The 14,678-nt window shown below is 45.4% G+C and overlaps 1 protein-coding gene across 1 annotated transcript in view; it reads right to left on the minus strand.

Annotated features, from left to right (window-relative positions):
- PPP5C (protein phosphatase 5 catalytic subunit) overlaps positions 1 to 14,678 on the minus strand; it is a 951,041-nt gene that overhangs the window by 371,512 nt on the left and 564,851 nt on the right. The window contains exon 8 of the mRNA XM_069644590.1: positions 9,664 to 9,806. Coding sequence (XP_069500691.1) covers positions 9,664 to 9,806 — 143 coding nt within the window. The remainder of the gene's footprint in view (positions 1 to 9,663; positions 9,807 to 14,678) is intronic.

Raw genomic sequence — 14,678 nt, forward strand, 5'->3', positions numbered from 1 at the left:
ACCTGGAAGACCTGCAAGGAAGGAAGAGAAGAGAAAGGTGAAAACCAAGGACTATTTCAAACTTCTTACCTGCATCCGGAATCTTCTCGCCAGCATTCCTGAAGCAAGACTTCCATTTAAAAGCATCGCGTTGCTCGCTGCAGCGCCACGCTTCACTCACCTGTCCTCGAGACATCTCCCGGCTCCATCGCGGCTGTCAGCATCAGACGCCATATCTCTGCACCTAGGGGAGAGAGGAAGAAACAAAAGGTGAGCAGAAGGAACACAGAAGGAAAGCCCGATTAACAGCCATAATACTTACCGGCTTTTCTTCCACATTTTGGGTCGGCGCCGCCCCGTTGGCAGGTACCGTACCCCGGCCCCTATGGGGAAAGGACAAGAGACATTTCTGGGGAATGATAAGGACATTTAGAGGGATCACCCTCATCACTACTCACCTCGGCAGTTTAACCCCTCGACGCATCGCCTTCATTCTGCACCTGAAATAAAGGACAGATCACAGGTTAGAAAGACAACATAAAGGGGGCCTCACTTGAACTTTGAACTTTCATACTTACGGCGCATCGCTCAGGAAAGTCAAGTGGATTTTGCCAGCGCCATTCTGAAAACCAGTGAAGTAACTGGACGAACACGCGCCCCTGCACCAGAAGCAGGATGGAGAGTTCATCCTTCCAAACCATAAGGTGAGCTTAAACCGGGGTTTGGAGGAAGTTAGAGAGGAACGAAGGGGGAAGGGGGGCGCTAGCACACTATTCTGCAGACTGTTAATCCCCTTTCTCATCTGCAGAAGGATATTCCTACGGGCCAGGCAAGCACGATTTGGAGGTCCTGTCCAATCGGTGTTCCGGGTCCTGCGCATCACGCTAGAAGAGGCCACAGCAATCCAGACTAGACCAGCGCCCCCGTGGGAACCAGGTGAGCGTTACACCCTTCCGCAAGGACTTGGCAGCCAGCGACTGGCATTTCGAGCAGTCGTCGGTGTCATGCGACTCGCCCAGGCACCAAAAACAAATGCAGTGTGGGCCAGCGAGCGACATTTTAGACTTGCAGTGCCAGCAGGTCTTGAATCCGGACCGCAGAGTCAGAGGGGGTCGATGAGAAAGACATCTTCAATGAAGAAAACACACGAGGTGCGCCGAGTCTCACAAAGTTAACACGTTCGCAGAAAAAACAGAGCCGAGGCTACGACCGTCGTGCGTCCTATTTATAACATCCTGTGACGTCATCCTCAACGGAGGCCCTCAAGGGACATGGAATCGATGTAGGACGCCCTCTGCCGAAAAAGTTTCCTAAGTGCACAGCTGTGGACATTACATGTCAAAGATGTGGAATGCGTTGGAGGACACAATCCATTCGAAATGCATAGTGAACCATTTCCCTAATCACACGATACCCAGCTTGCTCCGCCCCTTGGGCACAAACTGGCCTGTACGAGGGATGCCCTGTTCCTTTTGGCGGCCTGGGGGGTTTCAACTGTGATAGGGACCCTGCCCTGGATAAATCAGATTCCACACAGGTCAGATCATCGCCAGCCTCAGAAGTGACCGCTGGTAGATATTTTGAGGCAACTAAATGCGAGCAAACAAGGATACTCTTATTACCAGGCCCTCAGATTTTATACCATAATTGACTGCTTGAGGGGGCTGAACACTTGGCTGACTTCTCGGGAGCGGAATACATGGGACGCACTATTTCAGACCATTCCTTGCTGGTGGCACGTTGGGATATTTGCAGGCCCAGACCGCCGGTCCCGACATGGTGCATGTCGGCAAAGTTACTGGGAGAGGACGCCTTTAGGGACGAATTAACGAATTAGAAGGTTTTCTCATTACCTTTCTGACGACCCATGTAGGCAGTGTACATAGTTGGGGGAACAGTGAGACTCTGGAGGTGGTGAGGGGGGGATATTGCCAGAGCTAGGGGGGTTGTTGGGGGGGGGGGGTATTGCCAGAGCTGGATGGGAGGGGGGGGGCGGTTAGAGATTAGGAGATCGCTGCAGGAAGACATGGCGGCCTTGGAAGACCAGATCCAAATTATAGAATCAAATGATCTTAGAGATTCCTCTGCTGAGTCCAAACTTCGCCTGTTTCATGCCAAATGTGTAGAAGCATGGGAGAGACTCTTCAAATTTCATTATACAGAACACACGGCACATATGCATGACAGGGGGTGGACAAATCTGGGAGGCTGTTGACGTGGCTGTGTACAGCAGAGCAACTCCTGTGTGAGATCACACTAACAAACAAATGCAGCACCCCTTGTCGGTCTCAAGCAGTGATAAATGATGCCTTTAGTACGTTCTATAGTAAGCTGTTAAGGCATGAGACATTAGTTGACTCAGAAGAGCTACTCTCAGCATTTCCCAGATTTAGTTAGCGCGGCTGAGCGCTGAGCAGACCACACTAGAGCTGCCCTTAACAGAGGAGAAGATTGGGGGGGGGGCAGGGGGTGGGGGACAGATTGCGTCCCTGCCTACCGGGAAAACACCAGGGGGTGGCAGACTTCCAGGGCTGCAGAGGGAGGTTTGTATGTTTAAATACCTTGGTATACACATAGCACATACACCAGAAGATATGCACACTAGAAAAACGGTCAAGTGGTGGATGAGGTGAGGCGGTCCATGAAATTCTGGGGTAAACTGCAGTCTTACAGGCCGGATAGCCTTAGTGAAAAGGACAATACTACCAGGCCTACTTCACTCATTTGCTAACGTGCACTACTTTATTGCAGTGGGGCTTTTCGCTGACTGGATACTATTCTCAGGGGATTCCTTTGCGGCCAGAGCAGACAAAAAATCCCCTTGAACGCCCTGTGTATGGCATATAAGAATTGAGGGGCGCAACTGATGACTGGAGCGTTATTATCTTGTTGTACAACTTCAATATGTGGCAGGCTGGCTTTCGTATGATTCTACTATGGAATCTCAGTTGTTGCAGGATATGCTGCACCCGCTGAAGGAAGCTCTGTGGGTCAAATGATGCTGTTGGTTAGGCTTGGGCGACAGGTATGGGGAAGAGCTGTGAAGGTATTGAAATTATGCAACCTGTATTAAACCTGTACTTGCCGCATGTTCCCATGACGGTGGATGCATGCTCAGAGGTTGGCGAGCTGGTGGTGGCAAGCCGATGGGATGAACTAGGACTCACCACATCGGGGACATGTACAAGAGTTTTCAGGGATCTCATAAAATTGAAGCAGACAGACCGTCAATTCTTACGATACCTGAAGCTTTTGACAGTGTCAAAAAGGAAATGGGTGACCTAGCCAGGAGAACCGGAACCTACAATGCTACCAACATTGCTGTATGAGTTGGAAGATAGCTTGCACCCGGTATCTCGCGTGTATTGGTGTTTGCCGAGTGCGGTCCGTGAACGGAATGAGATTGAAAGCGCTATAGGAGGCTGATTTGTGGCAGGAGGCAAGTGACACTCAATGGGATGATACATTTAACTTTGTCAAGAAGGTCTCATTGTAATGCAAGGTTCCGCCTCCAACAATTTAATGAACCTCACAGAGCGTATACAACACCCAGTCCTGTGGCCAAATTTGACACTACTGTGCCACACATCTGTCCATGGTGCAGTATAGATGGCGCAGACATCATTCACATGTTTTGGAAATGTACACACGTGTTAAAGCTGGGGTCCCGCTGGAATGTTTGCTGGGTGCCTATCCCGACCGGAAAAGTACAGGTATGTGATTAAATGTATGGATTTAGTGTGTTTTAGCTAAACGACGTATAGCAATGGCCTGGAAGCAGAAGAGGGCCACAATATGGTCTATGATACAAGGACTTTGCAATTGGAGTGCAGCAGAGACCACTGCCTGGCAGAACTCTGAGAGACGGTACTCGGGAGCCCACAGAGAATGTTGAGGCGTGGAATGCACTCGTCCTGGCGATGTTCCACACGTCGGATGACAAACCGCAGTGATCACTTGATTCTTTTTTTCTTTTTTAACATACACCTCAATGGGCTCATGTGAATAAGTGACATTTCTGCTGGGCCACATGCCCCAATTGATCGAACTGGCTCTTCTAGGGTGACTCCTAGGATAAGGACACACTATAGATACAAACTAGCCCCTACCAGATCACTGGATGAAGGAAATCCAAGATGCCTTGTTTTCGTTTAGGTTATTCTTTTCTCTGTTCATGGTTATAATTTGTTACTTACTATACAGTCAATACCGTTTCTGTTCGCTGACTGATTATACCATTCAGCCAAGTAAATAAGCCAGTAGAGCAAAACAAGCCAAATTGGAACGGATAATCAAAGCTGCCATAGCTTGGAAAAAAATCAAAAGAGTAACCCAAGAAGAAGGGAAGAGTAAAAAAAAAAGCAATCCAAGAATTACAAAGTTTAATCAAAGAAATCTCAAGAGACTATTCGAGACTTTCAGATCCATAAATAAGTCTAAAGATTGGTACTGAACTACCCTCAAGGAGAAGGGAGACATTCTCCGGATATAGTTTTCATAGTGGTAGGGTCAGTTAGGATCATGTTGGACTACGGACTGTTTCCTTTAGACATTCACGACTGGCTGATGAGCACCTTAGTTAGAAATATAGGCAGGGACCACCCAAAGATCGGGAAAGTAAAGCCTTACCCTTTACTTTAATAAATGTTTGTGAATCGTGTCCACAAAGTGTGCATGTCCTCCTCATGACTCGCCACAGGGGGTACATACATTGCCTGTACATTCTGGGAAGTTAATAAATATTTCAAGTTTATGTGCTTCTGGAATGATAGATTTGATAGAATAGGTCTGATACTGTGTATACGGGAAGATCCTGCGACTCTTGCTTTCTGTAATGTGCAAAAAGGGAAGCAGCATTTTGGTAGCCAATAGGTTCTCACTGTGTACACATCTAGACAAATACTGTAATTGAAGACACTCCCTGGTTACATCACCAAGCAGTTTGGTTACTGGCGATGAACCACTCAAGACAAAGGGGAAAGGGTGATTAACCCATTTTCCCACCTCTAAATTGCCCATTAAAAATGACAAATGTACTCTTGCACAGTAATACAAAAAGCACCAGTGAGGGGAAATCTAGCAACCTCCATGTTAAACAGAAATGTTTCTCTTTTTCCATCGATTTACATGCAGGAATGTCAAGTAGCTGATACTTCGATTGAGTCTTCTAGAAAGACGTTTGAAATTCTGACAGATTAAGGGGGCGGTATCTATTTTTTATAAAGCAGAAAGTCTTAAAAATAGGCAGGGATTTTCCGATTTAATTTGGTTTTCTAAAAAAATAATTACAACTTCATCCCGAGCCCTCATGCACAATGGATATGTGGTCAGGTTAAACCAAATGTACATATTGTGATTTGTGTGCTGAAAAGTTCCTATTTTCACGTTAATGCCATTTTGAGCATTCAAGTTACCAGTGTATTGATCATTCTTCATTGTAGTTACCATTGACAGTGGAATTTTATAGATGCATAATTTGTTTATATTGAAATTATTTTATTTTTAATTAGATCTGCTGCGCAACCATGCGTGTTTATTGTCCCAAAAGGTGAGGAGGCTGTAAGGAATCAATAGTGTTAAATTGGGGTTCTCAGGTTAAAAAAAAAAAAAGTATTCAATCAAAAATGGTGCACGCCTGGTTTGGGATGGGGGGAAATTCCCTGAACTAGATGTTGCCCGATTAAAACACCCTACTTAGAGGGAAGCCACATTTAGAAGATTCAGGGTTGGCTGTGGGTGGTCAAGAAGTTCTTTATGGCTCCTGAATAAAGCATCTCAAAGAAGTAAAAGATGCTGAGAACCCTTGCAGTGCAAATCATAGTTGTGAAAGTATCTGAGAAATGTGATCAACAAGACCCTTATTACGTGACATTCATGACTTGTCACATAAGAGTCAAGAGGGGGGGAAAAAAGAACAAGAAATAATGCTCCAGCCATCAACATGGACAGGAAAACATTTGAGAAACAAGCATTAGAAAGTGTCCATGGCACAGATTCCAAACCCATTGAGTGAAGAGAGGGTTGAGGCTCTAGAAAACACCACACATTTGGGAATGGCATGGTTGTAAATGCTGCAAAGCTTTAGAAGTCTAAAAAAAAAAAAAAAAGCTTTGCGGTGTGAAGGTGCTCTGGTCTTTCGCAGAAGGAATATTACAAGAGAAAGGTAGAAGCGACAGGATCAAGCAGTACTATTCAAACAGTGGAGCTGACTGGCTGAGAACATCAGGCTCTGATCAAGTAATCACCTACATATCGGTATCTAAGATCTGAAGCAAGGATGGGATGCCACTATTTTTAGGACCTTGGTAAAATGCCTGGCCCACATTCAGTCTGAAAGATGGTCTCTGAAATACTGTCAACGCAGGTCGGCACACAAATTCACAAGATGGTGGCTACTAGCCTCAGAAGGATAAGGAAAGTTGTCTAAAGAAAAAACGCATTTTACGAACAGCTTCTAAAATAATGACGCACCACTATAAGAATGACATGGAAAGACAATTGAGGTAGTGATGGATATTTTTTCAGATCTGCAAAGAATGTTCTAGATTCAAAACTCTAATTTCAAAAGGGGACTTTAACCCAAAACTGAGCTTGTACTAGCCATGGCTTTATCTCTAGGTCTTCCTACTCTTTTGCAGTCAGAATGCTTTTGTGGGATGGTTATCACGCTCGCCTAACTGCAGCATGAATACCATATCATCCTTGTGCGGGAGATAAGGCTTGAAAGGAAAAGGAGGATGAAAAAGGACAACAGCTTTGGGTTAATCCAGTAGTTGAGCCACTTAGAGGTTTAGTGGGCAGCAGAAGCTTCAGAGGCTGATGAGTACACCAACATGCAGCTGCCGTGTTCAACTTTTCTACAAATTGATAATGTCAAACAGGCATATTTATAACAAGGGTGAAATGTTGCATGTAACTACCATAAATCGGATTGCCTCCCCCAGAAACCCATGACTGGTAAAACAGGAATACCTTCCTATGCATTGTGGCACTATAGTTCCTTAGAAAGTTAGAACCGTGCAAAATAGTCAGCTATCCCCCAGTGCTACAAGGCCATAGCAATGATAGGGAAACACTTGACAAATTATACTTACAGAAACAGAAAAAAGATTAACAAGTTCACAGCCCGGTGACGGTAGGTTGAAATTAGTTGCTCAACTGGAAGAACTGTTTCTGTAGAGATGTTGCAAGGTGTGCGACGTTGGCCCTAGAGCAGGAGTCTGTTGTATTATTCCACTAGGCATGGGACACAAGTTCAGAGAATAAACTGAGTAGTTAACGTAGCCCCTAAGTGGGGTAACAGAGGAAACTGTTCAATGAGACTGGGATGATAAAAGCTTCATAAAAATGAGATGGCTCCCAGAATGATTAGCCATCTCGGTTATAGGAAATACCAGGGTAAAGAAGCCTATAAAGTAAGATATATTCAGTCACCTGCTGTGCTCCTTGTAGCTTTTCAGGCCTCAGCAGCTTTCACAATTAGGAATGTCCAAGTGGCAGATACTGCATTTGAGAGCATTGCTGATCTTCATAGCTGGAAAACCTTGCGGAGGATGGCATACTGCAATGAAGGACTAGATCTCAGTGATGGGTGAACACTGGTATCGGAGGCATCTGAAGAGGAAGAGTACCCTACACATACTTCACAGACCCTCCTTGTAAGCCAAAAAAGGAATGCGAGATGTGGATGAAAACGAATAGATACTAGTGTCAAGTAACAGATGTGTACTCAACTATGATTTTTGGGGTTAAATGGTAATGACAGACATGGATCCTTACCAAGAGATTTGACCTGGGGGTACCCTTAAAACAACTTAAGTTGGCATTGCAATAAAGAGCTGTTCTCAGACCTGGTAACCATCCAAGGGATCCTACAGTGTGTATCCAGTCATTTTATCGCAAACTATTACAGAGTGGTACAAAACAGAGTGTACAATACCACCAGAAAAACACTGCAAACATTAAATAAAGGGTAGTGAAGTAAAGGACTTAAAATGGGTTGGGGTTTGGGCAGCATTAGGAGGGCAAATGAACTGGGGGATTCCCCCCCAAATAAAAATAAAAAAAGAATTGTGTTTGTGTTTTGTCTGCAATGAAATTTACCACTAATTGTTTTCGGTAAGATCACATATAACCTATACAGTGCATCCCTGAATACCTTACAAAAACTCATGCAGGGATGTATCCTTCAATTTACAGGCTACAATCCATGTTGTTTGTTGTTTTTAGATACAACAGGATAGATTCCTGAAATGCCAAATATACCACAGCACGTAGGTCGCTCACTTGTTTGAAGCCTAGCTCTGTGATGGGGAATGAGAAACCTATTTAATTGTGGTTTCGTGCAGTTAGATGTATGTTCAGTATCTGAAGAACTGGACTGGGTGTACACAAAGCAACATTGTCAAGAATTCCAGCGCCACACACAAGCCGAAGAGGGCAAAATGCAGGTACTTCAAAGACAGGAGTCAGAGAAGGTGTGTGCCATACATGAGCTGCTACCCACAAATGGTGCCCCACTTGAAGGCACAGATTAGTATCAGACTGTGCCAGACAAATGAGGGAGGGAAGCAAAAAAAAGCAAAAGAGAACTGGGTGAAAAATCACCTTATGCCAGAAAGTCTGCACTGGGCTTCAGATGTGTCCAGACGGGATTAATGTATAACTGACATTCAGGTGAAGAGGGTGTTAAGGCCATGGGAAAGGGTTGCTTCTTTCCAGCCCTGTTCACAAAAACTGGTTTAAGTTAATCATAGCTAGGTGGATTGGTTCATACAATCTTGGCAACATAAGAGCAAAACAGATTACGAAAGAGAATCAATACAAGATTAAATCATATGGCGAAAGCAGTCCCAAAGGAAAGCCTGACAGAACAGAACTGCTTTCACATTTTGATGATAACAGTGCCTCCAATTGATGCAATGGTCCTGCAGTCTCCAACCCTTAAAGATAAAACCAGCATGCAAACTACAGCTCTACTCTTATTTTCTTATGAGGGTGTGGTATCCTTTGCCCCTCATCGTCGAATTATGCAGGGTTTGGAAATGGCCTGCAAGGATAATGGCATACTGGCCAACTTTATTTCTTAAAATCAGGCAAATACTCTGAACCCAAACAAATAAGGGACTGACCGATGCAGAGGTGTCTATTCTGGGGCTACTCCAAATATGTGTTCAGACCCTTTTGTGTGGATTTCTCAAAAAGGCAATTGAAGATTATGGATCTTCATTTACAGTCATTACTATCAAGCTAGTATGGGTAACAAAAAATATTTGCTACTTTGACTCCCCTAAACTTTGACTTCCAAAATTAGAGCAAAATATGCTTGCCTCTAAAGTGTGTGTATTTTGCCTCAGGGTGGTTCTGTCTGATGGTAGGTGTGCCTGCGTGTAATATGCCAGAGGGGGAGGAGGGGAACGATAGTGGAGTGCATAGGGGTTGTATTTGGGTGTGGAGTGGTGAGTTGTAAAATGTATGAGTTGTGGGCACGAGATGGTACAGAAGCAGGTAGGGCGTTAGATGGGAAATAAGCTTCTTGAATTCTGCCCTTACCATCACCTTCCTATTGCTCTGCGAGGTTTGAAGCATTCCTTATCAACACTCATGTAAATGTCAGTGTGGTGAAAGCCTCTTCATACCACCTTATATCGATTCGTTGCTTAGGTGGAATGATATTTTGCTTACCAACACTTTCCCGTTGATACAGTGTGCCAGCGGAAGCCACTGAAATACTTCACTGAAGAGCTCAAACATCTGTGCAGTGTATTTGGCTTTTACTTCTCCCTCAAAGCCGTAAATCTGATTCATGTTATCAGTTTCGTGATTTCCTACAGGAAAGAGAGCAGGAAAGCATTAGGACCCCTCAGAGACCAAGAGCCGGCCCAGCACAGCATCATTTGAAGACTCACAAACATGTCAACATGCCCCATGTTATGAGCGAGGCTCGCCTAGTCCTGTTCATGTCTTTGCAGTCAGGGACTTTTAGTTTTGTTTTTCCCATTATTAATCTAGGACTACAAATGCAAAGAAAGGCTAGGAGTGGATAGGCATTTCCCAAACGAAGTGGAGCATTTTGACATACATAAACCTGGAAGAATTACATGTACTGCATTTACCTAGGTGGATGTACTAGCTGGAGGCCAAAGGACAGGCATACAGCCTATCCAACCGCTGTCAGTTCGGATTGCCCCTACAATTCTGAAATTTTTCAACTCTCTCAAAATAATGATTTTTTTCGACAAACCCGACCAAGGACTAATTCCAATGGCCGCACATACCAACGCACAGACCTCAACTCGCAGTACTGCGCTGTTATAAAATGCCAGCCCAAATGCTGATTACCCGCACTCTGTGCAGCGCTCTACTGCTCTGGAGCTAGGTCTGCACTTTAAACAGTAACATTAAAAAAACAAACATCCTGCACAACATATAGTTTGAAAAGTGAGCCCAGCATGCATGTACAACCACACGTCTTCATTCTGTGATTCTTCCCTTTTTGCTCATCCCAATCCACAAGGCGCATTCTGATAGCACAGCTCTGTTCTCTTCTTCCACACCAATGAGAAAAATCAGGAGTGGGGTAAATATGGACGATGAGGAACTAAGGCCTAGCACAAGAGTAATTAATTGGAGAAACTTTTACTTACGGCTAAATCCAACAGATAATCCTTAATTGAAAGATTTCTTCAGAAGGGATTGGTCCAACTGGGAAGCCATCCTGCAGCCGATATACAAAGCACATTGCCTTCAGAGCACACAAGGAGCAGCCACATATTGTATTATAAAACCTACCTACGTCAATATGTCACTTCTAGAATAAGCCTAGTCATTACAAAATCTATGTTAGACAAAATGATAAGCAATTTGCATCTATATTTATCATTGTATATCTAAGCCTATTTAATTGTACTCACCTGCTCGGAGGTCAGGATGGTATATGTAACTAAAGCATATACAAACTGCAAAAATTCCTTTCCTCCCTTGTAATCTTCTCTATGGATGTTTTGGGTCTTTAACTCCACTATTAGAAGACATGTTACTTTTGTCTGGCTTTGGTATTATAAGGCAAGGTTTTCCCCAAGAACTCGGCCCAGTACTGTGTCCATCACCCACTTATCTATGGGGATCTTCTTTCATCTGTGGGTAAACATTGTTATTGTTCACCCTTATCGGGTACTGTAGGAGGGATACTTTTATGGGGCAGTCACAGTAGCGAGGAGGTAGCGCCCCATGAAGGACCTATTCTTCCTCGGCCACACCCCTTGGATCGAAGCAAGAAATAATGTCCTTGTGATTATTGTGCATATTGTTGTCATAAAGGAAACTAGCTCCAAAAGGACTGCCAGTACATTGTAGACGCTTGTCCAGTGTATCCTCTTCTGGAAGTTAGGATTGTTCTTTTGCTAGGTCTTCTGCTTATGGCCCACTAAAACATGATATGATAGTTTATATAGCACCTATTCACAATGTGTTTCAAAGCGCTGCAAGGCAGGGAACAAGGGAGAATACAATGATATTCTTACAGGCCATGAACAGGAAGGATGTGAAATTAGCTATCGTACTCGGCCTGACATTCCAGATAGCTCTTGCACCAAGACATAGATAAGGAAGGGAGGGGGGGAGTGTGGGAAGGAAATAGAAATGTCAGTCACATTCTCTTTTTTTGGATTTTCAAGTGCCTTATCAACTTCTGGAACAAACGATTTATTCAGAAGTATAACATTTGATGTTGAACTGTCTCTGGCCTGAATCCTGCAACCCAAACCGTAAGAAGCTCCTCCCTGCCAAGCCTGTTGCGTTGGGTAGCCTCAGTGCATTGAAAGGTTCAAGTTACTTACCTGGAAGAATTGTTCTCCAGCATGGGTCTTACATGGATGCACATGCTATGACTATTGCCTGTCATCAGGCTGGTAATCCTCAGTAATATAAAGCAGTATAGCTTTAAGCTAAAAAACTGCTCGTCGCTTACATGGACTATTACTGTTTTGGGTTATAGTGCCTCAGCCAATGACATAGGTCCTCCTAAACTCCACCCCTGGCGGCCATCTTCAGATTTGGTGGTGTACGTAAAATGGTAGTAGGAACCAAGAAGAGCCAGAGAAGGAAAGGATGGATGGTTCGCATGTGAATCCATGTAAGACTCATGCTGGAGAACAAAAGTTACAGGTAAGTAGCTTGTACCTTCTCCATCATGGGGTCTTACATGGATTCACATGCTATGAAAACGAGTGCACAGCAGTACACTTCGACAACCACGAAAGGTGGCCAGGCTCAATAGCAGTAAAACACTTATCCCTGGAACAGACTCGCCCTATGCAAACAGGCTGCAAAGCACTGCTTGGCCGACACGAGACTCCTCCCCCTGGAATCCCCGTCGACACAGTAGAACCTCAGGATGGTGTGGGTAGACCTCTTCGTAGAAGCCCTGCAGATATCCAGCAGAGGAACACCAGAGAGGAATGCAATAGTCAAAGCAATGGCTCTGGCGTAATAGGCTCTCGGCCAGCCTGGCAATGGTTTGTTGGCCAATTGATGGCAATGCATGACAGCCGGAGAGCCGCCTGGAGATGGAAGCCTTCGACAGGGCTTTCCCATGCTGCACAAGTCCAAAGTTGACGAAAAGTTGAAGTCTTTCGAAACTCTTTAATGCTGCCACATAGAATTTCAGAACATGCGACACGTCTACTGAATGCAAGGACCTTTCAGCAGTGGTAGAAGGGTTTGCAAAGAAAATAACACCAAAGGTTCATTTAAATGAAAGTGAGATGGGACATTTGGCATAAAGGAGTAATGATTTGGTAGAACCACCTTGGATTGGTGGAAAGACAAATAGGGAGGCTTACAGCCTGGGTTTCTCCAACATGCCTGGCCGAGGTGATCGCCACTAGGAAGGCAGTCTTCCATGAGAGGAACTTCGAAGACATCCTATGAATAGGCTCAACGGACCACCCATCAGTTTGGACAGGACCATATTCAACTCCCATGCCGGGGAAGGAGTATTCAGCGTGGGGGAAGTTCTGAAGAGGCCCTTGCGGAACTCCTTCACGAGCCTGAGAGACTGCAGGTAGAGTTTGCCAAGAGCCCAAGTATAGCGGGATATTGCAGCTAAGTGCACCTTGGATGCATGGGCAAGGTCAGTCTTAGTCAGCAAGAGCAGGTAAGCCAGAAGTAGCAGACTGACACGCTGTGGAGAGATCCTCTGTGGCTAGCACCACACCGTAAAATGCTTCCACTTGTGTTTATAGCATGCAAGTGTAGACGGAGCCCTGGTGTTGGCCAGAATCTTCTTGCATTCCAACGGCAGCAAGAAAAGTCCAAATTCTAAGGCTACAGGAGTCTGGCTGGCAGGTTCAGGGACGCTGGGTTGTGGTGCAGGATTGCCCCTCCTTCCCTGGTCGGAAGAGGAGCCATCTTGATGACTGGAACCACTGACAGGTGAAAAAGGTCTGGGTACCAGATCTGTCTGGGCCACGCTGGTGCAATGAGGATCATCTTGCAGCGGGATAGTTTGTGTGTGTTGATCACACGCAAGAACATTGGAATTGGCAGGAAAGCGTAAAGCAAAAGACCTTCCCACAGGAATGAGAAGGCATCCCCCAGTCTCCTCACAGGAGGATACCTGCTGATAAACCGCTGGCACTCTGTATTGGCTGCTGTCACAAACAGGTTGATCTGAGGCAGGCTGCACTCCCTGACGATACAAGAGGCTTGATCTTGCTGGAGCTCCCACTTGTGGCTGGACCGCAGCTCTCTGCTTAGAGAGTCTTCTGTGGTGTTTTGAAAGCCTGCTAGGTGGAACAGGACTAGAAACACCCAGTGAGCAATGGCCCAGTGGCACAAGTTCTGTGCCTCCAGAGAGAGGACGTGAAACCTTGACCTGTATTGCTTCTTGATGTGATACAGGGTGGTTGTGCTTGACCACCTTTCCCAAGATGAGGCTTGAAAGACTTGAGCCCAGACAACTGCCCGTAGCTTTAGCACATTGGCATGCAACACCTTCTCCTCTGGGAGCCATAGGCCTCTGGCATAAAGTTGGCCCGTGTGGGCACCCCAGGCTTCCAGTGATGCGTCAGTCGTGACCGTCTACTGGTGCGCAGGGGTCCTGGGTGGACCAACGCATGCCAGCAAACTTCAGAAGCCTATCCTGCCGTTCGATGAGCTGGAAATCTGCTTCCACTTGGTGTCCAGGAACTCCTGAAGAGGTCTCATTTACAGTGTGAAATGAAGAACCGGATGGATGCACGAGGACATCATCCCCAACAGTGATTTGATGGACCGGACTGTATCAAAGCTGGTCAACGACAGCCGTTAGGACTTTCCCAGAATGGTGTCCACTTGCCTGACACTTTTGCAAAATAGAAATTATCTTGAGTATATTCCGGAGCCCCAGAGGCACAGAGGGACAGGTTCTATGGCCCCTTTGTGCAGCATAGCCTGAACTTCGAGGAGTTTGGCACATGCTGTCCTTGTCATGGCACGGGAGGAATGAGTGTGGCTTTGCTCGATGACTAGCACCATGTGTCCATGGACATGATGTGCCCCTTGTCGACAAATAGCGATGCACGTTCTCCCACTAGGGTGCTGAAATGCAGTGGCAAAATGTTAAGATGAGACCCTGATGCATTCTTGAAATGTGAAAGAAGCAGCTATATCTGGAGATTCCCAGCACCATTTGCACCATCAGCCTTTTGAATCTTCAA

Source organism: Ambystoma mexicanum, chromosome 2p (genome assembly GCF_040938575.1).
Source record: "Ambystoma mexicanum isolate Mex_15411 chromosome 2p, UKY_AmexF1_1, whole genome shotgun sequence".
Lineage (NCBI taxonomy): Eukaryota > Metazoa > Chordata > Amphibia > Caudata > Ambystomatidae > Ambystoma > Ambystoma mexicanum.